Consider the following 24,012-nt stretch of genomic DNA (forward strand, 5'->3'; position numbering starts at 1 on the left):
AGCATGCCCTTTTCTTGAAATTTCTTGCCAGTCTCCTTTGGAGCATGTCAGCCGCTGTGCGGTGCGCGCGACGCCAGCGAAGGTAGGGCTAACAGAAGATTTGTATGTATCCTGAAGGAAGACATTCTCAGTGCCATTCTAAATGCGCGATATTCACACTTGACAAAGGCCAGGTCTATCCGTAACCACACAAGGAGTTTTGTCGTAAGGGTTCGGTTTAAACTCATTAGCCTCGGCACAGAGACGAACTGATTGACGTTAAAACGTCAGTCGTAAAGTAACTCTGAGTCTGACTGGAGCCACGGGCTGGACGGACGAGGAGTCGAGGTTAGAGTCCCCGAAGGAGCAAGAGACATTTCTCTTCTTTATAACATCCAGACTGACTCGGGGGGCCCTCCCAGCCTCCTAAGGCTACCAGGGGACTTTTCTCATGCCGTAAAGTGTCAGGGGCGTAAATCTGACCACTTAACTCCATTTAGTGCCAAGGTTAAGAATGATGTAGCTATGCCTTCTGTCCCCCATTCGTCTACATGGCTTTCGTAATTAATAAAAAGCCCAGGGATAACTTTATCTGACGTAAAAGTAAAAGAAATGTTTTTCTCTATTCCTAAATAAGCACCACACCATGAAAACGTATGGGGCTAAAGGGTTAGAGCTTCGTGCGTTCTTAACCCCTTCATTAGCTGAAGGTGAGTTGTCAACTTCACGCTCCACGGCTATATCCCCGGGGAGCAGCCCCTGCTGGGTGCATTAAAGTCCAGCTGCAACAGTGTGGAGCTGAGGGAAATCTCTTGTCCGTAAGTAAGTAAAGTAAAGTAAAGTAAAGTAAAGCTGTTCCTGTAACAGGCCCTGAAGGCCCATAAGGTTGTGAGACGTCGAGGATCCCACATTATTTAGACAATCGGCTCAAAGATGGCTGTAAGGCTGTCAGCCTTACCCCCCAGGAAAATTATTTAATTAATTTCTGAGACTCATTTCTGTTAAAGGCTAAATCGACCCCAGGGCCATAGTGCTGCTGGAAGGATTAGATCAATTGAAAAAATCCAATGAACTCATCGGGACTTGAACCCGCAACCTTCAGCTTGTAGCACAGTGCCTCAACCAACTACTCCACCGCGTGCCCCTAATCTCTTGTCCCTACTCGAATGAAGTCCCTATTCCTCGGTCGCCTAGCCACTAACCTATGTTTTAAAGAAGCTACCCCTTCTCCATACACATAAACATGTCTTGAATTACGTGATATTGATACATAACTGTTAATTCGCTGTAGATGTTACAGCGTTCGAAGAAAAGACCTGTACGGTCTTCCATAACTTATTGTTAAAATATCAGTTCCAAAAGAGACCATTGTATGTTTATTAATTCCTATCAGCATTTTGAAAGAAGATCTAGTTTCAAAGCGATCATATGTTGTTTCACTACGCACCATCTTGATCGTGGCACGTGGTAGCGTAGTTGGTTGAGGCACTGTGCTACAAGTCGGAAGGTCGCTGGATCGAATCCCGATGAGGTGGATCTTTTCAACTGACCTAATCCTTCCAGCCGCACTATGGTCCTGAGGTCGACTCAACCTCTAAGAAAAATGAGTACCAGGAATATTCTTGGGGGTAAAGGGCGGCCTGCGAGTAAGGCTGACAATTTCACCGCCATCTATGAGACGATTGTCTAGAAAATGTGGGAACCTCAACGTCTCACAACCCTACGGGCCTCCACGGCCTGTTACAGGGATAGCTTTACTTTTTTTTTTACCATCATGATACCAAATTTTCAAAATAATCCACAGTTTTGAGTTGTGTCGAATTTGAGACCTCAGACTCTTATGAGTTCGGAGAGTGTGTTCATGTAATCAGTTTTTTTAATCAGACATACGTCCATTTTCCACTGACAATAAACATATCTTGCAATACACCGGTTTTTCAAATGTGCGCCCCGCCCCTCCGGCATGGCCACGTGATCTCTTCTGGGAGTGGCTGTCGGTTACAGAGTGGAGGTGGCCACTGTTGCTGCAATAGGGCGATGTAGGCCTTTTGAAAGCCCAATTTGGAGCGACGCGAGCCCTTCTTTACGGACAGCTCTGCTACGTCACACAGAACGCGAGCCGGCCTGCTGCGTCATCAGCTTGCTTTCTCTGTCTGTTATTACTTAAAAAGTTGGATCCCAACGGGTCATGCAGCCCACACTTTAGACGCAGGGGTGTGCAGTGAGAAGTTAACTGTGTTTTGAAAGAATATCCTCTGAAATTCTGGTTTAAATTGGTCTAAATCGCCACCGAATTATACAGCTGAATCTTATCTCTTTTTCTTTGACTAAATATCACGTTAAGTATATGAGAATACATTTGATTCAAGTTCTTTCTTCTTCGTCTTTTCTCTCGATCCTCTTCCGCGAGAAGCGAATGTGTTGAAGTCTTCTAAGAAGTTATAAAAGAAGTAAAGGTAAAGTTGTCCCTGTGCTTAATTAATTAAGCACTACGCCTTGAAGGCACGTGGGACAGTTAATGTATATATCCACATATTCTTGACGTCGGCATTAGTTGGAGGTGAGTGGTCAGCTTCACGCCCCGGCCGCTTTACCCTCCGGGAAAGAGCCCCCGGTACGCATTGGATAGGAGGTTGGGTGGGCCCCAGAGCCAGTCTGGACGACATGGAGAAAAGAAAATTCTTGACCCTACCGGGACTCGAACTGCGACCCCTCGGTCGTCCAGCCCGTAGTCAGTCGCTATACCGACTGAGCTATCCCGGCTCCCGTTTTTGTATCGGTATAAAATCAAATCCAACTCTTAGAATATTTAAATAAACCTTAATTTGTAATGACCGACCGAGCGACCGCAGCATGTCGGCTAATTTAGTGCCAATTTTTGCGGATAGAGGGTATGGCGTGGTCAGCGCAGCGGATCCCCACGGCCGTTAATGTCGGTTTTCTAGACCGGAGCCGCTATTTCCTTGAAATAGCTCCTTAGTTATCCTCACGAGGCTGAGTGAATCCCGTTCCAGACCCACTACTTCTCAGAAAATATGGTAGCTCCGGGAATCGAACCCGGGACCTCTGAATCTATAGCCAGGAACTCTGATCACTAGACCACAGAGGCAGTCTAGATCGCTTGCGGACTAAAGTCACGGAATTTTTCTTTAATTTGGTAATGACATTTCACTTACCTATGACTCGGTCTACGTACAAGATAACTGTCAGGAACCCCATTTCTCCATTTTGACGGCTGTTTTATTAAATTTGCTAGTAACTACACAGTATAGCGGGATGATAAGTTAATTATAAAGAATTTGGGAGGAAGCGGTTGTGGCCTAATCCAGGTACTCTCCTTGAATTTTCCTGGAAGTACTAAGGAAAACAACGATAAATTTCACTAAGTATAGCCGGTGTCCCGACCTATGGACATTCGAACCGAGAACCTCCGAATACTTGTCTAGAGCGTTGTTTATGTAAACATGATTAATGTATAGAAAGAAAGACATGTTTGCTAAATATAATCTAGGTTATAAGGAATTAATATTAATCTGTTGTTAAAATATTGAAGACTTCATGTTATTTGAAGATTACTGTCATATCTAGTATGGCAGGACGCTATTAACACTTCAGAGGAAACTGATACCTCCCTAATCCTTTACCCTGAAGATGGAGACAGCAGATTGATCCGAAATGTTGGTAATGTCATACCGGAGTACGTAGTATTTCAGCCCCAGAAGGAATCAATCTTCATAAACGTTGCTGTGATACCCTCAAATCTATTTATGTTGATTACGCATATTATTACACCCCTGTTTTATAGCGAAGTTTATTTTGAGACGACCTGTGCTATTGATATTTTGGCTGCAGGGTCATCAGTCTCTAAAGGACTCCCTCACTTGGGAGCCTGTCTTGATAGCGCGTTGTAATCTCCACACATTTTCAATTCGCTAAGCTGGAGAGACGGGGCAGACTGCTTCTAATTGCCTCCGATTGCTGGTCTCCACTTGAGGGCCACGGGCTGTTGTTTGGACTCGGTAGCACAGTGACACAGCACTTCCTAGGCGTAAGGGTGCGCCATGCCTTGTGCTTTCAACGGCTCATACGCCAGAGAAGTGGGCGGATACGTGTCACTACGAGTGAGGAGAGAGATTGCAAGCGTCTCTCGGAGCCACACCGTCACACAGCTCAAAGTTCCCTTCCATTTTTACGTTACGAGTTTTATAAACTCTTTATCCGCCTCTGTAGTCTAGTGGTCAGCGTTCCTGGCTACAGATCCGGAGGTCCGGGTTCGATTCCCGGCGCTACCAGATTTTCTGAGAAGTAGTGGGTCTGGAACGGGCCCCACTCAGCCTCGTGAAAATAACTGAGGAGCTATTTCAAGGAAATAGCGGCTCCGCTCTAGAAAACCGAGATTAACGGCCGTGGGGATTCATTGCATTGACCACGCGACACCCTCTATCCGCTAAAGTTGGCACTAACTTCGCCGACAAGCGGCGGTCGCTCGGTCGGTATAGTTCGCTTGCGGACTAAAACCACAGTTTGTTTTTTTTATTTCAAAGTATGCAAGATGAAAGAATTATGAAGAGGCTTGTACGTTCATAACTGATTTCAGTTGAGTGTTGTAGTGAGAAATCTAACGTAAATGTATGTGGGATATGAGGTTCACATACTTTCACGCTGGTTTCTTGCTTGGTTTACTCGTCTACCCTGGAATCGACATGTTGCTCCGAAACGTCAGTTTATTTTCAACGGACTATATGGAGTTATATCCGAAAAGAGATAACTCTTAATGTCGTGAGGTAGATCTGAGGTTCTCAGAGTGGCGAATCCCAAGAGTACTGTCTTCTTGGACAATGACACCGTATAGCCTGGTACAAGTTAATAGACGTTTTGGAAGAACGCATTTTATCCATCTTCAGGGTAGAAGAGTAAGCCAATGAAGCAGCAGGAAGAGAGACTGCCAAGTCTGCTTGCTTGTTTGACTTTCTCTTCGACCCTAAGATGGAGTGAATACGTTTTTCCGAAGTCAGTAAACTTCTACCAGACTAAACGGCGTCATGCCGAACATGTTTATACATACAATAACGTGTCTGAATTATATTCCGAAGGTGTCTACTACGAATCTTAGCCAGATCAGTGGCTATCATGACTGAGGCTCTTCATGATTTTCCTTAGTCCTTCCAGATAGTAGATAATTAGGCCACGGCCGCTTCCTTCCAAATTATTTCTAATTCAGTATTGACTATGAGCCTACTATTCGACGCTATGGAAGTCTGAGATATTTGCAGCGTCGTTAAATAAACCGTAAATAAATAAATAAGAAGTTATGGAAAGAACTAATCGCTTACTTTCCTTTGATATGGAACGGGAATATGGAAAACGAAATATTAAGGGAGAAACACAGGCAGCAAGGTGATCTCATAAGCCTCATAAATCTCAAAAATGAAAGGGGATAAGAAGTTGTGGGAAGAACTAGTCGCTTACTTTCCTTTGATATGGGACGGGCTGAATAGAAAATGAAATATTAAGGGGAGAAACACAGACAGCAAGGTGATCTCTTAAGCCTCATAAGTCTAAAAAAATGAGAGGGGTATACAGGCAGATGGACATACAAGGACAGACAAAAAGGTGATCTCATAAGCCTCCTTTTATTTTTACAAAATAAGTAAAGTAGGCTAATAAAATACACGATGTAATATTGGCAAAAAATACTCTTCAGGTAATTTCTTTGTTAGATGAGTCAACACAATTTTTCGAAGAAGGTATTATTAGTATAAACGGGTAGCGTAATGAATGTCCTAAATCAGTTGAATTGTGTGAATACGTTTTTTTTAATTCGCTTTGTGGTGGGTGGAGTCCAGCTGGGTCCACTCGGCACGGCGGCCACTGATTGGCCTATTATACCTGCCCCAGGTGATTATGATGGTGGAGAATTTGGTGGAATGAAGATTGGCAGGGGAAACCGAAGTACTCGGAGAAAACCTACCCCAGCGCCATTTTGTCCACAACACATCCCACCCGTGTGAATACGTTACTGTTACACTACGCTGTGGACTATTGTTAGCAGCCCGGACGTGCAGAAGGCGGATTGAAAATTAAGACACACATCTTGAGAAGCTTAAGGAACCTTAACTGATGCAATTAACATCTCCTCTCTGACTACTGGAACACCTTCAAAACTCAGAAATTCAAATCAAGACGTTGCCTAGACAACGCCACATGACAAGCTCCATCTCAGCCCATTAAATACGGAGATACCTGAGGAGGGGAAGACAGAAAACGAGCTAATGAGTGTCCAGCAAACTGTTACCAGATGAAGAGTCGTTGATAGTCTTACGAGAAGGTGAGGCACGCACGCACTGCTCACAGGGCACGCCGCTCAACCGATAATAACATATCTTTGAAACAGTGTTCAGCTACTTGTGGTTCAGTGGTCGGTTCCGGCCCAAAAGTACTAAGAAAACCCGTGTCAAATGGCCTACTTAAAGCAAATTAACTCCACTCTCGATTACCTGTAATGATAAATTAATAATCGCTAGTTGCAGGCATTAATAAGGAGATATATTATGTTCTCCTGAAATATTAACTTCCCTACAGAATGGTCCTTTACACCGGCCCATGAATAAAACGGATACACAGGCCGTCATGCCGCTGGTTGTTTGTTAGTGTGTTAATTTACGGTCATGTCAGTATCTCATACTGATGATAGGATGACTGATGAATGATAAATTAAAAAAAAAGAAGAAGAAGAACTTGGAAAGAAATGCGAAAACCGAAGGCAGTGATTAAATAAATGTGGCAAATGTACAAGTGTCAGAGTCAAAGTCACATAGCGTATGACGGTCAGTCAGTCAGTCAGTCAGTCAGTAAAACTTGGTGTCGAGCTCCATCTGGGGCTCATGACCAGATATATATTTTCGTTTGACACTTACAATCTTGTTCTTGTGGGACGTTCTCTCTGACGAGAGGATGAGTCTGTCTTTTGTATATGCTGCTGGTCCTCGCCAGCGCAGTCTTCCTCGAGTCCGAATCCCTTTGGACTCACGACCATATTTTACTGTCTCAGATTTGAGACTTCCCTTTTCGTCGCCTCCTACGACTCGCAGGGTCACGGTGGAGGTATTCGAACCCGCCTTCACACGGGGGATGTACAAGTGATTTCTTATAAATTGTATGTACATATATAAGTTCATTTCGTACCTCACAGGAAACACGTTACGTCACTGCTACAAAGCCCAACCGGTTAATGCTGTTTAGGGAAACATTCGCTGTTTATTGTGAGAATCATGCGGAACACACAAATACACTGTGTGTTGGTAGAACGCAAAATTTTAGTGTGTCAATGCAGGTGGTACACATACTAACCACTGGGCTTTAAAGGGTTAATAAAGTTAGCCTTCATTATTGATGCGAAGTGTATCTATTATTGGTAACTAGCATTGTGCACTTTACGTTAGTGTCAATATTTTTGGGCTCCGTTCAGAAATTGTGGTTGAATCGAACTTTTTGCAGTATGGGACAGTTTTATAAAGGAAAACATAGACGAGAATATTACCTTACTATAATTTATTTTTAGTCAGAATCACGTGTGTATTTTCGAATCTCTCTTCTTACGCGATTTTAGTTCATAAAATTGTTCATAACAATAGATTCCGCTCTTCCTTGTACAACCTGACAATTTTAAAATACTTACGTGTATGAATGTGTAGTCATTTCGTTCCACAGTGTCATGCCTGTGGCATTTTGTTGTTAGTGTTATTAATTTGAATTAAATTAGATTGTTATAATTTCTAAATATTCATACTTTATATTTCTCAGTTCTCAATAGCAACTTATATCTCTGTTAATGAAATTATTATTATTATTATTATTATTATTACTATTATTACGTATTATTCTCTCAATCACACTTATATTCACTAACTTAAATTGTTAATAATATTTGTTCATACTTCTGTTGTTCTGTGTTATGTAATTCTTAGTTATCATGTTCTTGTTACCACTCATCATCTTCGTTTGTTTGTTTGTTTGTTTATTTGTTTACTTCTCTGAATTAATGTGTTTTTCCTCCAGTGCTTGCCTGTAATGTTGTGTTTGTCCATAATGTAATTACCTGTATCTGCATTGTGCTCTGTCTGTAATTGGCCTTGTGGCTGTTGACTCGGCACATAAATAATAAAGAATTGAAATGAATTGATTCGAATTGAATTACTCGGACTCCACGCAACTCTGATTTAGAATACATAAAATTCCGAAATTTACTTTGTCTCCTTGATTCTTCTTGCTGCCTATTAATGAAGATTAACTTTGTCTAATAGGCTGTAAAGAATATGCCTTTCTTTTTTGTTTTACCTGAATGCGGGGACAGAGCCAGTCTCCTAAACGTAGTAACTTTCATGATCTGACGTTTTAAATCGGACAATGAACAGGGTCTTAACAAAATGTATTATTTGGAGTAATTTTAGAACTCTATAATCACACATGCCTGTCACGGTAGCCCAGCGGTCTAAGGCATGCACTGTCTTCGCTCTCTCGGAAACCGGGATCGTGGGTTCGAATCCTACATAAGACATAGATGTTTAGTGTGTGTATGCGTTTATTTTGTGTTTGTGTTGTCCTGTGTTTAGATAGAGGCCTCGCAACAAGTTGCTCACCCGCCCAAGGAGTCCTACCGTCTGTAAAAATGATTATGAGACTGAGAAATCAGTTCTATGCTCCAAATTGGGAGCGAGAGGAGTGAAGGAAATAGTCACACATTGAGGTAAAAATGTGAAACTATTCCTGTAATAGGCCGTGGAGGCCCATAGGGTTGTGAGACGTCGAGGCTCCCACAATTTCTAGACAATCGGCTCACAGATGGCGGTAAGGTTGTCAGCCTTACGCGCCGGCCGCCCTTTACTCCCCAGTAAGATTACTGATACTCATTTCTGTTAGAGAGTGAGTCGACCCCATAACCATAGTGCTGCTGGAAGGATTAGGTGAATTGAAAAATCGAGTGACATCGGGAATCGAACCGGCGACCTTCCGGCTCGTAGCATACTGCCTCAACCGACAATGCCTATGTAATCAGGTGTTACTATTGTTAAAGATGTTTCATTTGGTTAATTCACGTCTGCTTTATCTTACTGCAATTCTGGAAAATATTGCTATCTGTCTTCTTACTTGTTACGCGTTGCAAGTTGCAACTATTCTGAGCTCCTGCCGATCCGTTTCACGGCGCTGCTTCTTCGAGCTTCGTATCTGTCGAGTATCTGACCTCTTGGAAACGAGACTACACCCTGCTTTAAATGAAACCTATTCCTAGAATCTCTTGCATCTCTGTTCCGTGTCTGCATTCTAGAAACCCTGAACTGATGTGTTTTAATTCAGTATGTATCCTTTATTTACCTCTTCACATCAAGGTCTAGAGGTTTCTCACCCAGCACTGTGTACAGGCTGAACTATTAGGCCTGGTGTCTGGGTTGCGCATGCGAAGTGAGGAGTTTTGGTTGCGTTATGGGCGGGAGGGTGAGACACTGAAACTAAGGTTCTGTTATAACGCACACGTAACTTAAATCCTTGTATCACTTAGTGGGCTCAAACAAACCCCGCGCATTCTATTCAGAGTGGCCAGGCTTAGAGACGAGGCCTATAAACTTTGGATAGACTTGAAAGGATTCTGAAGATTGTGTATACTGTACTTCTTTTGGCTTGTTTTGGACTTCATCCATCGTCTGGTATGTAAACGACAAAAGACCACGACGTTTCGGAGACTGGATCTGTCTCCGTCTTCAGGTGGGTAGGGAAGGATAAACCTACTCAGTTGGGCCCGTTAGAAAGAGCTAGTCTCAATCACTGGTCCAGATGGATGAAGTCCAAAACACTCTAAAATAAGTACCTACAAACCTTGTTCTTTCATTTGTCTGGGTTTCTTCTAGTGCAAATGTGAAGTATGGTAAAAAGTGGCAGGGCATTGGTTGCAGTTGTATTCCTGGAGGGATCAAGGGGGGCGTACTATAATTAGGTTCCTATTAGAATTCAGACAAACGTTGCAATCCTCATCTCAGGTAGATTAGTTGATCAAGTTTATTGCACATTGTTTGAAAAGGGCAAGGTCTCAAAGCACAGACAGTTCGTGCAAATATGGGTTAACATTTTCAAGTTCGGAGTTCGGTCCATTTTTATATTCACGTATATTTCCTTCCTGTCCACTGTTTGACAATCTGAAACTTATAACATAAGAAGGAATCAAAAACAAAAATAAAACATAAGAAAGCAATCACTAACGAATTCATTTGGATTTCAACTGTTTGAAGTGTGTTCAAAAAAATGTATTTAAAAGGTTCTCCTTTGTCGGAATCAGTTTCACATTTGGAGAATCTCCTTACAGTCCAGCGCGTGAGTCCGACTGTTTTGAAATTCAAACAAAATAAATTGGACCATTTGTGTTATAATATTTAAAATTAACACGAATATTGAATTGTATTTTCGTCAGGAATTCTATCCCATGCAGTATGGCGGGTAGGTACGAACGTTAAGACAGAAACTCCTGCCTCAATTTTAATATTATAATAATTTAATGTTATTTTTCGGGCTTTACAAAAAAATTAACCAATTAAATACGGTTTTCCTTCAAAATTACCACACAATATAAGTTTATTACATATATGCTATTAAATAAGAATTTGGTGATAACGAATTCAAACACAAAAGAATTTTGAACTTCAGAATCATCTTAGAAGATTCTACATCATGTATAGGCCGTATACTTTGACCTGACCTGTGGGGTGCGCATAAGGAGAAGTGAAAGTATCAGGTCAGTGTTTGCAGTTGCATTGTGGGATAGACGGAGAGTGAGCCTCTGCAACTGAAGCCCTGCTATAACGTGCACGCACCCTGCAATCTTTATCTGAGTTGCTGAACTCGACTAAATACACTGCGCGTTATGTTCAGAGTAGCCAGGTCTAAGAACATGAACAGTAGTTATGGTCGCCTGCCCCCCCCCCACCTCTTTTACTATGTATAGGAAGGAACCAAAAGTTTGCACAACGAACCGACTGAAAATCTAGATGAAACAGTAGATCGAATGCGACAGAATCGTATTTCCTAATTTGTCAGAATCTCTTGTGTCACTGCTGTCAAACTTCAGACTACTTAAGGGTAACCTCACTCCCTAGATAGGCCCCACCTAACCGCTGGCCGTATTATAAAAGAATATATAAAAAAGATAGAACTCTCCCTGTAACATGCCGTGGAGGCCCATAGAGTTGTGAGATGTTGAGGCTCCCACATTTTCTAGACACTCGGCTCACAGATGGCGGTGAGGTTGACAGCCTCACGCGTCGGTCGCCCTTTATTGCAAGAAAGATTCCTGGTACTCATTTCTATAGAGGCTGAGTCGACACCAGGGGCATAGTGCGGCTGGAAGGATTAGCTCATTCTAAAATTTCAATGACCTTATCGGGAATCGAACTCACAAACTTCCGACTTGTTGCATAGTGCCTCAACCAAGCTCGCTTCCGCGTGTCACCTAAAAAATATATATTCTTTCAAATATACTGCTGTGCAAATATTTTCCCTGTAGTGATCAGATCAAATACATGATAGAATTTGATCCGTAAAATTCAATACCATTTATATGAGTTTAACATATTGGAGTGTTATATACCAAAATTATAAATAATTGTATATAAAATCTTTATTTTAAGTGTCGGTATTGAGACAAAGTACAGTCAGAGATATGAAGATGAATGAATATGGAGCAGTTTGTGGAATGAGAATTTATAGGGGAAAACGAAGTACTCGGAGAAAATCCGTCCCAGTGCCACTTTGTCCGGACATTGCGAACGACCATGGAGTTATATTAATTCGGTATTTTTATTTTCTAACGTATATATTTTCTTGCAAGATTCCCGGTCTGTGTTAAAGATGAAAACATCGTTAACCAATATTTTGTGGACTGGAAGGATATTGACGCGGGCCGCACGTTGAACATCCCTGTTCTATACGTGCATTTTTCTCCACAGCGTCCAGACCGGCTCCGGGTCCACCCAGCCTCCTATCCAATGGACACCGAGGGCGATTTCCTAGGGGTAAAGCAGCCGGGGCGTGAAGCTGACCACTCATCTCCAGCTAGTGCCAAGGTCAAGAATGATGGAGCTATACTTCCTCTCTTCCATATGTTGTTATGGCATGGTAATTAATTATGGACAGGGGTAATTTTACATTTTGCTTCTATGAGGTTATATATAGGGAGAATATGGGAACGTGAATTTTGACATTTTGCTAGAAAATTAAACTTGTATTTTGGATTCCTGTCTGTACATACGAGTATGTGTGTGTATGCATACGTACACATTTGTACATTCTTGACAGTGATGTTTTCTGTGAATAGGCCCATGTTATGGAATATCTTAACTTGGGACCTGTGTTCGCAGTCTCGCCTTCATTTCTCAGCTTCCTGTTATCGACTCTTTGCTCGTATGTAGTATGCTTCCCGAAGTTGGCTGGGCGACGTAACGGGCTGCTCTGTCGGGCACCTCCCGATAAGGCTATGGAGTGGGCCCCCATAAGTCGTGGGCAGAATATTTCCCTCCACCGACCAGCACCTGTTGTATTCCTGTCACTGATGCCACCTCATATAAAATCCCTCCTTCCTGTCACTCAACTCCTGTAGTCTCAAACCCACTGCCTAAAATAGGTCTGCACTTGGAAAAGCAATACATTCTGGCAATAAGCCGTACAGCATTTAACAATGCACCAACTGGAACTACTTAAAACGTTGGAATCATTATTTCTACAAATGAAATTCAGTACTATTAATATTGTATTTCAGCATCATGTTGCATTAATATCTATTAATTAATCAATATATATTTCCGTCACAGTGCAACACAAGATTGTTGCAGTCACTTTAATCTTTATTCACGAAATGTTTCGGCCATATACGTCCATCATCAGGTGTCCTCGTTATGCTAAACTGTTCACTATATTTGCATGTCTCGATTTTAAAATTAAAATTAAAATTGCGATTAAAATTCAGATTTAAATAAGTCGCCATATTAAATTTAGTAGGGACGGTTGCTATCTCCTTATGGGATCTGTTGAAGACGTATAGGGGAGTGGATGTATACATCCATGTATTCTTGACCTCTGAACTTGTTAGGGGTCAGTAGTCAGCTTTACACCCTGGCCACTTTACCCCAGAGGAAAGAGCCCCGGTACCCATTGGATAGGAGGCTGGGTCCCAGAGCCGGTCTGGACGATGTGGAGAAGAGAAAATTCTTCAACCGGGACTCGAACCCCCCCCTCGATCATCCAGTCCGTAGCCAGTCACTATACTGACTGCGCTATCCAGGCTCCTCCAAGATACTTAAATTGTGTAAAAGTTGTCAGATTTCTCAACACTTATTGCTGTAGAACGATTTCATTGCCGTTTCCTCTTCTCCACGTTGTCCAGACAGACTGTGAGGCTCAACCATTCTTCTATCCAGTAAGTACCGGGGCTTTTTTCAGGGGGTAAAGCGGCCGAGTCATGAAGCTGATCACTCACCTCCAACTAGTGCCGGGGTCAAGAATACATGGATCTATACATCCACTGCCCCATGAGCCTTCATGGCATAGTGATTACTTAGTTAAGCACGGGGCAACTTTACCTTCTTCACCTTTGAAAGTTTCTTTTCCGGGATATCTGCTTTATTCTTTATCGGTTTTTTACTCCTCGCTAATAAATTATCATAATCAGTACAAAAAAGTTTCAGCTTTTGGTTATTCATTTCCGACGCGCGCTGATATTCATTGATTTTCGTAATGACAAAGTCTAGGACAAAATTAAAAAGCAATGTTTTAAAAGAATCGCCTTGTTTTATTCCACTTGAAGTGAGAAAGTATTTCACCTGTACGAATTCTGCTCACAAAAGTTAATTTGATGCAACAAACACAAGTCGTCAACTGCAGTGATTTTAATGAGTGGGCGAATGGGTCCGGCTCGCAAATGATTGGTGAGGCTGTCAGAGGACCGAGGGTGGGGTCTCAGTAACTTATGTGACGTCACGTCTGTACGCCATTACTATCTACCAAGAATGAAATTTACCAATCAATCATTTTACAGAGCTTGCAACGATCATCTGCATAAGACATGGTAACGTTACCTTATTAGTTACCATATGAGGCGTTTCTTGAAACGTTTATTGATAACTGAATGACTTGTTGTAAAGGACTAATGGTTTCAGTGGCGTTCAGCACTTGTTTCTGTCACACCTTCACTGCCTAATGAATAAATGAGAAACCAATGTTCACCTTAATGTCATTCTGAAGGTTGTCACTTTCGAATTTTTTTTTCTCCATACGTTGCCACATTCACACAAACGTTGTAAGGCCTTACATCTATCGAATGAATGAAAGAGCTTACGACCTTTCAGTTATAACGAATCCTTATACAAACCCAACAGATTTCTAATGCTTGATGTCTCGTTATAACTTGTCATGATGAAATGTACAAGGATATTGACTGCCGTGTTAAAAGAGGAGATAAAAAATAAACGATTCCATATACTTTAGAATAAACTTAAAATCCGGTCCCGTATAATAAATGACAAATCAGGTGTTCCTCTTTTTAGTAAACGTTTGGTTATGATATATGAAATGCATTTAGTAAGTTAATTAACATATTACAAAACATTGTCTCGTTGACAAGCCAGTATTCCAGTTGTAACTAGCCTTCATCATTGTTCAGTGTAGGCCTACCGAAGGGAAGTGATGAAAACAGCTACAAAGAAGGCCACATTTCAAAGACTCATTCATTGGACTGACATGAATAAAACATCAGCTAGCATAAATTGTATGTAGCTTTCATTTTTTTATTTTACTTGCGACTAAACATGACTGAGTCCCTTTTATAATAATTGTTTGTTCATTGATGAGACGGAAAAATTAAAGCTCTTTCTGACAAATTGTCTTGCACGTGTCACTTGATAATGAGCAGTCAGATAAATGTTTGGATAATGAATACATATTTCTTGTGGTCATCTTAAGTATTATGAAATTATATACAGTCGTGTTATTATACGATTACTTCTGATCTGCGCAGAAGGGGAGGAAAGTAAGAGTAGTGGGAGAAACAAAAATCCACGACTTCTTATCAGTAGCAGAATAAAAGGTTGAAATAGCGTACAAGTAGATTTATGGAAAATATTAACCTTAAATTACTATGATACTTACTGATTTGTTACTACGCAGGACTTTTAGTGTCATGCCACTAGACTTGTGACTAACAATTACGTGTCCTGTTTTGTTGTGCTCATATTTACCTTAATATTATACCCGGAGATTTACTATGCAGATCACAGTCTAAGGCATGAACTGTCTTCGCTCGCTCGAAAGCTGGGATCTTGGTTTCAGATCCCACTCAAGTCATGGATGTCTGTGTATGCATTTATTAAGTGTTTGTATTGTCCTGTATGTAGGTAGCGGCCTTTGAAACTGGCTGATCACTCTTCCAAGCAGCCCTACCTTCTCTGTAAGAAAAATTACGAAACTGAAGAAGAGGTCAAGGCCCAACGAAAGGCTGCAGAGCAATTGATGAATGAATGAATGAATGAAATTACATTTGCTATAGGAGGCATATACGACAGAAGTCTGTACGTTCGCCAGTACCCTTCCTCAGAAGTCACTGCTTGTTGAGCTAGTCAAAAAGAATGCCCGCCTTTTGTGGAACCCGATAATTCATTACCTTTTTCACAAGAACCCACCACTGGTCCATACCCTGAGATATTTCAATCCAATCCACATCGCCATATCCTCTTTATTTAAGCTCTATTTTAATAATAGTATCTACCATTTATTTCTAGATCTCCCAAGTGTTTTCACTTTTAGATCTTTCTGAAAAAATATATGTATTTTATATAAAATATACAGGTTATATATTATCCTCGTATATAGAATGTGTTTGAGGCTGACGTGAGGCTGGGAGAAGAGAATGGCTCTAGCTTGGACAAGACTTCGAAATCTTCCTTTCTTACTCATATCTTTCGTGTCATGCTTTTGTAGGAATGAGGAATGCATTAAGAATTTACCGAGGAAACCTATAGGAAATTTCCATATGGAAAATCCAGGATACTGGAGCTTAATATAAAACTGAACCAGGAAAGTTGATTATGAGGACACGAACTGAGTTCAGTTGGCCCATGATCATGTCTGTTTATGAATTTGATCTTGGAGAAGTTGAATTCCAGAGTTGGTTACCAGAAAGTTTAATTATTTACCATATTTAACAGTGATTAATATTAACTCGATGTAATGGTAGGTCACACAGTTTATGCAGTTTACCGGTTCCTTAGATACATGAAGGTCGGCCGGGAATGAATATTGGAGACTTCAACGAGGGATCAAGAGGTAAAAATTTAAGATTCAACATTCTGAATGGAAAAAAAAAATCACGGAGCTCTGATTAACTAACTTTGGTAAATATTAAACGTTTCTACATCGGTAATGATTCATATCATAGTCCTTTGTGTTAATATGACATCCTGAAGACTGAATCAAGTCATTCCTCCGAAACACTGGTAACAGTCTACCAGACAACACGGTCCCATATCTCAGAAAACCGCTAGAAAACCCATAAGTCTTAACACCGTTAATGTCAAAGCTCAAAGTTCGCTACACAGAACACTTTTTTTAACGGTTATTAATCCTAGGCCGAAACCCCCCAAGCTGGAGAGGCATTCCATGTCTACTATCAGACACTGCTTACTTAATAGACGAATATTCGCAGCTATCAGTCATACAAGTTGTTTGCTCTGAGGCAAATGACTCACTTGTTGTGACCGAGTGTCTTACTTTTATTTCAGAGTTATATAACGGGGTTCGAAATGTGCACTCTATGTCGGAGTGCACACATTGACATTCTCAGTGCTCCCAGTTTATCTGAATAAATTTGAAAGAAGCGCCGGCAATATTAAATGCCTTGACTACCGGGCCTAATGTCAACTTCCCAATAATGGATCTGCGCCATTGTTTTATTTTAATTTTTGTTCGATAAATAAACTCTCGGATTACATCGGTAAGTCTGGCCGACCGCCGGTTGCCACAACAGCTTGTAATGCTATAAAAATAGCAATTCGTTGTCCATAAGCACTAGACTTGAGCCTGTTTTCTTGGCGCTGATTAATGAAGGACTCAAGGAGACACACTTTAAGATGCCTTGAAGGTTACCTCTCTAATTTCATTCATAAAAACAGTATCCCTGCCAATACGCCTACGGGATCAACACAATGGCTTGGAACGTGTCGCCATGTTCTGTAGTAGAAAGTAGTGGGGATTTTGCTATCATTTGAATGGTTAACAGAGGAGAATCAAGTGGGATATGCCATGTAATTTTTTAGACAGATAGCAATGTTTCAAAAAGAAACTGTTCCCTGTCATCTTCAGCGCTATATCCTGAAAATGGAGTCAAATAGTTCATCCGAATCGCTGATACACATCTGCAAAAAAATACTGCGTCACGTGTTGATCCTAACATAGGGTGTCCTGATGAAAAGTATCCAAAATAAGAAATTTATATCTCGGAAATTAATTGTTATACACGTATGCGGTTTATGCCGTCGAAAAAAGGAAAACTGAAAGTTTTTTTTATGTCTGGCTTATGCACATGCGCCGCCACATTTCCGCCTCCATGTTAGGAATCACCTGGACAGAGAGATGGCTGGGAGATAGATCGGCAGAGGTGAACCAATCGCCTGGCCTCCTAGGTCGCCAGATTTAAACCCAGTGGATTTTTTCTTGCAGGGTTATGTGAAGAACATTGTCTACCAGGTTAAGATCAACGACCTTCAACACATGAAAGCCCGCATAAGGGACACTGTGGCTACGGTTACACCAAACATGCTTATAGCCTGGACAGAGCCGGGATAGCTCAGTCGGTGTAGCGACTGGCTACGGGCTGGAAGGCCGAGAGGTCGGAGTTCGAGTCCCGGTAGGGACTCAGTAATCTAAGTCGTCCAGACCGGCTCTGGGGTCTACCCAGCCTCCTCTCCAATGGACACTGAAGGCTCTTTTACCGGGGGTAAAAGCGGCCGGGGCATGAAGCTGACCAATCACCTCCAGCTAGTACCGAGATCAAGAAAATGTTAATCTATACATCCACTCCCCCATACGCTTTCATGGCTTAGTAGGTAATTAGTTAAGCACAGGGACAGCTTTACCTTTACCTCATTCTTCCAGTCGTACTATGGCCCTGGGGTCGATTCAGCCTCGAACAAAAATGAGTACCAGGGTATTCGGCGCATAAGGCTGACAACCTCACCACCATCTATGAGCCGATTGTCCAGAAAATGTGGGAGCCTCGACGTCTCACAACCCTATGGGCCTCCACGGCCTGTTGCAGGGATAGCTTTACCTTTGTTAACTTACTTTCATGGAAAAGTAAAATCGTGTTATGCGAGACATTAACATGGGCACTACCTGCATCTGATGACAAGGCTCTTGCTATCTTTGAGAGAAAAGTTTTAAGGTTCCTCTATTGCCCAACCAAAGATAGCAATGGATGGAGAATTCGGTGCAATAATGAATTGTATGCTTTGTATGAAGGCATGGGTATTTTAAGGGACCAACAACGACACGCCAAACCCGAAGGGAGAAGAATAATATGAAGACCTGACTGATGTGGGAAGATGGAGTAGATAATAATGTGAAAGCGCTGGGCAAAATAAACGGCGAGGAAACATAAGCAAGAGTAGATAAATATGGTAGAGATTTTTAAGGAAGTCTATGGCTCAAAAAGGGCTGTTTTACCAATGATAATGCTGAAGGGGAGGAATGGAGGAGGAAGGGATGGAAGTGAGGGGGAGGGGAGGAATAAGGAGAAGAGGAAAGGAGAAGAAGAGGTTGAGTTGAGGTGGAGGGGAAGATGAAGAGGTGGAGTTAAGGGGAGGGAGGAATAAGGAGAAGAGGAAAGGAGGAGAAGAAGAGTAGGAAGAGGTAGAGGAGGAGTTGAGGTGGAGGGGGAGGAAGTGGTAGAGTTAAGGAGGAGGGAGGAAGAAAAGGAAGCGGTGGAGGGGGAGAATAAAAGTAGGAAGAGGAGGAGGAGGAGGGGACGGGGGAGGAATGGATGGAGTTGAAGAGGAGATGATGAAGAAGAGGAGGAGTAGGAGGAGGAAATAGGTTCAGTTTGGTGCCACACAAAACTTATTACGTAACCTTCATAGTTGCCGCCACTGCTCGCCTGTTGTTTTGGTGTTGAGTACCTTTAATTTTCTTCTTTTATCAGAAACCCACACGAATGATTTAGACTGGGTGAAGTCCATTTAGTTAAGTTACTATTTACCTAACCACTCACTGAAAATGAAACAAAACAAAACGTTTGCTAACCGAGCTCTTCCCAAATTTATTCGAAATGTGATATGACGTCACAATGCCGTGACTTGTTCATGGTTTGGCGCGCAGAAGCCGCCTCTGCAGTATACTTTCCATGCAACGGGAAGAAACGCCAACACTCCTCTATGTCGTCACAGCGCTATGAACGAAAACCCTTTCAAGGAAAACAAGAGCTGCATGATGTGACGTCACAGACGGAGCTGCTCCTTCCTGGTTTTAACTGCCAGTCGAGGCAATCTGACACAATTGCTTATTTTGGGCTGTGATTGGCTTACGGCTAGAAGAGACTCTGAAGATGCTTGGAAGTAAAGTGATGAGATTGGCACGTACTAGAGTCTGAAGTTAGCGGGTAACATAATTACACGGTGCAGTCTCTAAACACAGCTTTATTTCCCTTTCTGTAAACCCAGTGGGGCACTATGTTACAAGCCGGAAGGTAGTGGGTTCGATTTCCGATGAGGTGGATATTTTCAATTGACCTAATCCTTCCAGCAGCACTATGGCCCTGGGGTCGATTCAGCCTCGAACAAAAATGAGTACCAGGAATCTTCCTGGGAGTAAAGGGCGGCTGGTACGTAAGGCTGACAATCTCGCCGCCATCTGTGAGCCGGTTGTCTAGATAACGTGGGAGCCTCGACGTCTCACAATACTATGGGCCTCCACTTCCTGTTACAGGGATAACTTTTTACTTTTGAGGTAATCATGGTGAATATTCCTTTCTTCTGGGATATAATGTCGTATAGTCCATTTAGAGCCTACCTACGTTTCGGAGGTTAATATCATCTCCATATTCAGGGTTGAAGAATAAACCAGGGAAGAAATCAGCATATAGCAGGTAACAAATAGAGCTCCGAAACGTCGGATGACTTTCAGTAGAGTACGCGGAATTATATGGGAGCCGAGATAGCGCTGTCGGTATAGCCACTAGCTAGTGGCTACTCAGCCGCGGGATCGGAGTTGGAGCTCCGGCAGGGGTACGTCAATCTCCTATCCAACGGCTAACAGGAGCTCTTTCCCTGAGTGTAAAGCGGCCGGGGCGTGAAGCTGACTCCTCACCTCCACCTAGTCGAGAACAGTTGATCTATGGCTCCACTTCTCCATGCGTCTTCATGGTGTGGTGCTTAATTATATAATCACAGGGACAACTGTATCTTCATGTCTACATTTTACGCCTCATATCCCAGAAGATCCTAGAGGTAATCATGGCGTCAGCTATGTGAGCCGTCAGATGAATATCGACCTTTCATATTGATCCCTGTTTCCGAGGAACCCCAACAGACTAACAAATAATTTGAGGTTTGCTTCAGTTTTGCTAAGTTATGACACGTTTTGGCATGAATATCGCCCGCAGTTGGACTCGCCCATTAAAATCCTGGGTTTTATCGCGTGTTCAGAATGTCCCCGAAGTTGTTCATCAAAGAGGCTGCAGTTTTGATTTATTTTGCACGTGTTTTCCAGAGTCGAGGGGATAAAGTCAACTTCCTCAATTAACAGACGTCCTGGGCCTATATGTTATTTATTGTGTTATTGCTCAAACTGTAGCCAATACGGACAAATGATAGGTTGATATAGCATGCTTAGGGAGCCGTCAAGGAGGATGAGGTGGGCAGTGCATCTAGCACGAATGGGGGAGAAGAATGCATATAGGATGTTGGGAAAGCCAGAAGGAAAGATACCACTGGGAAGACCAACACGTAGGAGGGTGGACAATATTAAAATTGGTCTTAGAGAGATAGGATGAGATGATATGGATTGGATTGATCTGGCTCAGGATAGGGACCAGTGGAGGGCTCTTGTGAACACGAAAATGAACCTTCGGGTTCCATAAAATGCTGGGAAATTCTTCAGTAGCTGCTTCTCAAGAAGGGCTCAGCTCCATGAGTGAGTGAGGGAGGGAGTCATCAGGATGGGTGTAACATGACGCCTTATGAAACTGCCACTATTCGCTACGTATCCTATATGAAACATTGGTAAAAAAGTAAAGTCGCCCCTGTGCTTAATTAATTAGGCACTGTGCCAGGAAGGGGTATGGAGGAGTTGAGGTATAGCTCCACCATTGTTGACTTCGGGACTAAATTGAGGTGATTGGACAGATTCACGCTCCAGCCTCTTTAACCTTGGGGAAACAACCTACGTTAAAGAAAGCTGGGTGGACTACAGAGCCGGTCTGGATGATATGTAAGAGAGGAAAATCTTGCTTCTGCCGGGATTCGAACCCCGGCCTTCCGGCCCGTAGCCTATCGCTATACCGACTTAGCTATCAAGGACTCCTTACGGTACAGTGGCTGGAATAAATATAAATTTCTCGGTACTTCGAGCGCAATGGCTCCGACATATTCGCCAGGAAAGAAAATTATTTTTACTTCAACTGACTTTTGTACGAATGTCTGAGGTTACACGGTAGAGTCAGTGTGATGCACTTAACACTTATCGTCTCTTCGTCATTCTCACTTCGCATGCACGCCTTATGTGAATTCTCAGTGGTGTCCACCTCGAAACTGCATTGGCCGACATGCAAGATACGATATCGGTTTCTGAACTATCTAACTGTTCATTTCGTCCCTGGACATAATGGATGGATATTCTATGACCACCGCGAGCTTGCAAATCCATACATCGATATTTTAAGTTAAAATTAAAGTCTAACAACAGTGCTACATTCTTCTACTCAAGCCAGGTCTTACCGTGTTGCACGGAGGTAAATGGTCAGGTCACTTTACCTTCTGGGAAATAGCCCCCGCTGCTCGTACATTATCAGTTTCTGTCTGGATTTCCTTGCGAAAAGAAATCTCTTCCTCTACAGAGAATCGAACCCAGGTTGTACATTTCGTGCTCTACATACGGAACTGACTGAGAGTGTACATTAATGACGCAAAGTGTTGCCATGGTTTTCCATGTGACGTATGCTCACTGCCATTCATCTCATTGAAGCCAAAAATAACCCGAGAAGGGTGGGGAGAGGAGTGTGGCAGACGAAGAGAGTTTATTTGTATCCCGTGAAACCTTGTGCAACAGTATGGGTGACATTCGAACTTAAGTCTCTCACCCCTTTCGTCTATGTTGGCAATTTATTCATAGGGTTGCCTTTGCGTCTTTATTACCCCTTCGATTAATTTTACATTTTAAAAAATAGACATTTTTACTACGTAGCTTCCCGTCTTACATCGTTCAAATAAAAACTACGTAATGGATCTTTTGAAAATATGGCACAGTTCAAATATTTGGGAACGACACTAAAAAATCAAAATTTGATTCAGGAAGAAATTAAGAGGACACTGAACTCGGGTAATGCTTACTACTATTCAATCCAGAACCTTTTGTCTTCTCATCTGCTGTCTAAAAACGTAAAAATTACAATATGAAAACTATAATTTGGCTATGGTTTTGTATGGATGTGAAACTTGGTCTCTGACATTAAGGAAAGAACATAGATTGAGGGTGTTTGAGAACAGGGTGCTGAGGAGAATATTTGGACCGAAGAGAGATGAAGTGACAGGAGGTTGGAGAAAACTGCACAATGAGGAGCTTCATAACTTGTACTCTTCGCCAGATTGATCAAATCAAGGCGGATGAAATAGGCATGGTATGTAGCACGAATGGCAGAGAAGAGGTATGCATACCGAATTTTGGTGGGAAAACCAGAAGGAAAGACACAACAAGACCTAGACATAAATACGAACATAATATTAAAATGGAACTAGGAGAAGTATGGTGGTACTATGGTCTCAATTCTTCTACATAAAATGTAATTACGCAAAACTATCTTTCGTCTATGCTGTGGAATATTTGCCTGTAACGTATTGTCACGATTTAGGGGTGACTATAGACGGGGTTTGGATTGGTGAGTGGATTTATTGATCACTTATACACACAACTCACAACTACAAGTAATTATAGCTCTATCGCTGATTTTCACACTTTATGAATCACTACACGCTTAGTGTTCTCCAGCCTGCAGTATCTTCAACAGCCGTTTCCTGGTAACAAATCTTAACAACGGAAATTCTTCAGCTTCTGTGGTCATGCCGTTGCCCGCTGATTAACACTCCACAACTGACTATCAACTTAATTATAGCGCCATCTGTTCTCAACCTCCCTTGCAGAACTCACGTCTCAACTAACTCCCAGGTTGGCGGTCATTTCACACCAACCTTCTAGCCTATTCTTCACAGGCTTTCAACTGACTTGGTCGCCCCACTTGTCTTCGAGATAACTCCTCGGCATGTACAGGAAACACCGTCCCTCTATTTCTTGTTCAATTGTTGCACAGCAACATGTTTGTTTGAGAAACCTTTACTTAGTAACGGCTCTGGTATATTTGCTTATTAAGAATCTGGTTACTAACAACGGACGTCGTTTCATGACCGTTACATAGCAACCGGTCTACACGCTACAGTATCTAAACACGCTTGAGTAAAGCTGCCGCTGTAAGAACTATATGTTCTTTTGTAATTAGAGCCATAAAATATATTATAAAATTTGTAAGCTTTTCAAAAACTAAAATTGATGATGAATGATGATCATGATGATGATGATGATAACCCCCTCGTTGGTGTCTCCACCTTATCGTGGTGACGGGGTTTGAGTATGCCAAGGACCCTGAGAGCTATACCAGCCGTAGCGTAGCTACTGGCAGGGCCTCCCTTGCTGGACAGGTCAAAGGGTAGGCGTCAGACGAAGAGAGACACCAAAAACTGA

The 24,012-nt window shown here is 42.2% G+C and overlaps 1 protein-coding gene across 7 annotated transcripts in view; it reads left to right on the top strand.

The window, feature by feature from the left end:
* The window catches only part of LOC111869831 (spermine oxidase), a 534,307-nt gene that overhangs the window by 486,618 nt on the left and 23,677 nt on the right, over nucleotides 1-24,012 (top strand). The window contains exon 1 of one of the 7 annotated variants that reach the window (XM_023861644.2): nucleotides 12,067-12,086. The exons of 5 other annotated variants lie outside the window; for them this stretch is intronic. Coding sequence is in view for 1 of the 2 variants with exons in the window: in XM_023861643.2 (XP_023717411.1) it covers nucleotides 12,123-12,138 (16 nt within the window). In the remaining variant the exon portion in view is untranslated. One more of the 7 variants, XM_023861643.2, reaches the window with a different exon arrangement.

Source organism: Cryptotermes secundus, unplaced genomic scaffold (assembly GCF_002891405.2).
Source record: "Cryptotermes secundus unplaced genomic scaffold, Csec_1.0 scaffold286, whole genome shotgun sequence".
Lineage (NCBI taxonomy): Eukaryota > Metazoa > Arthropoda > Insecta > Blattodea > Kalotermitidae > Cryptotermes > Cryptotermes secundus.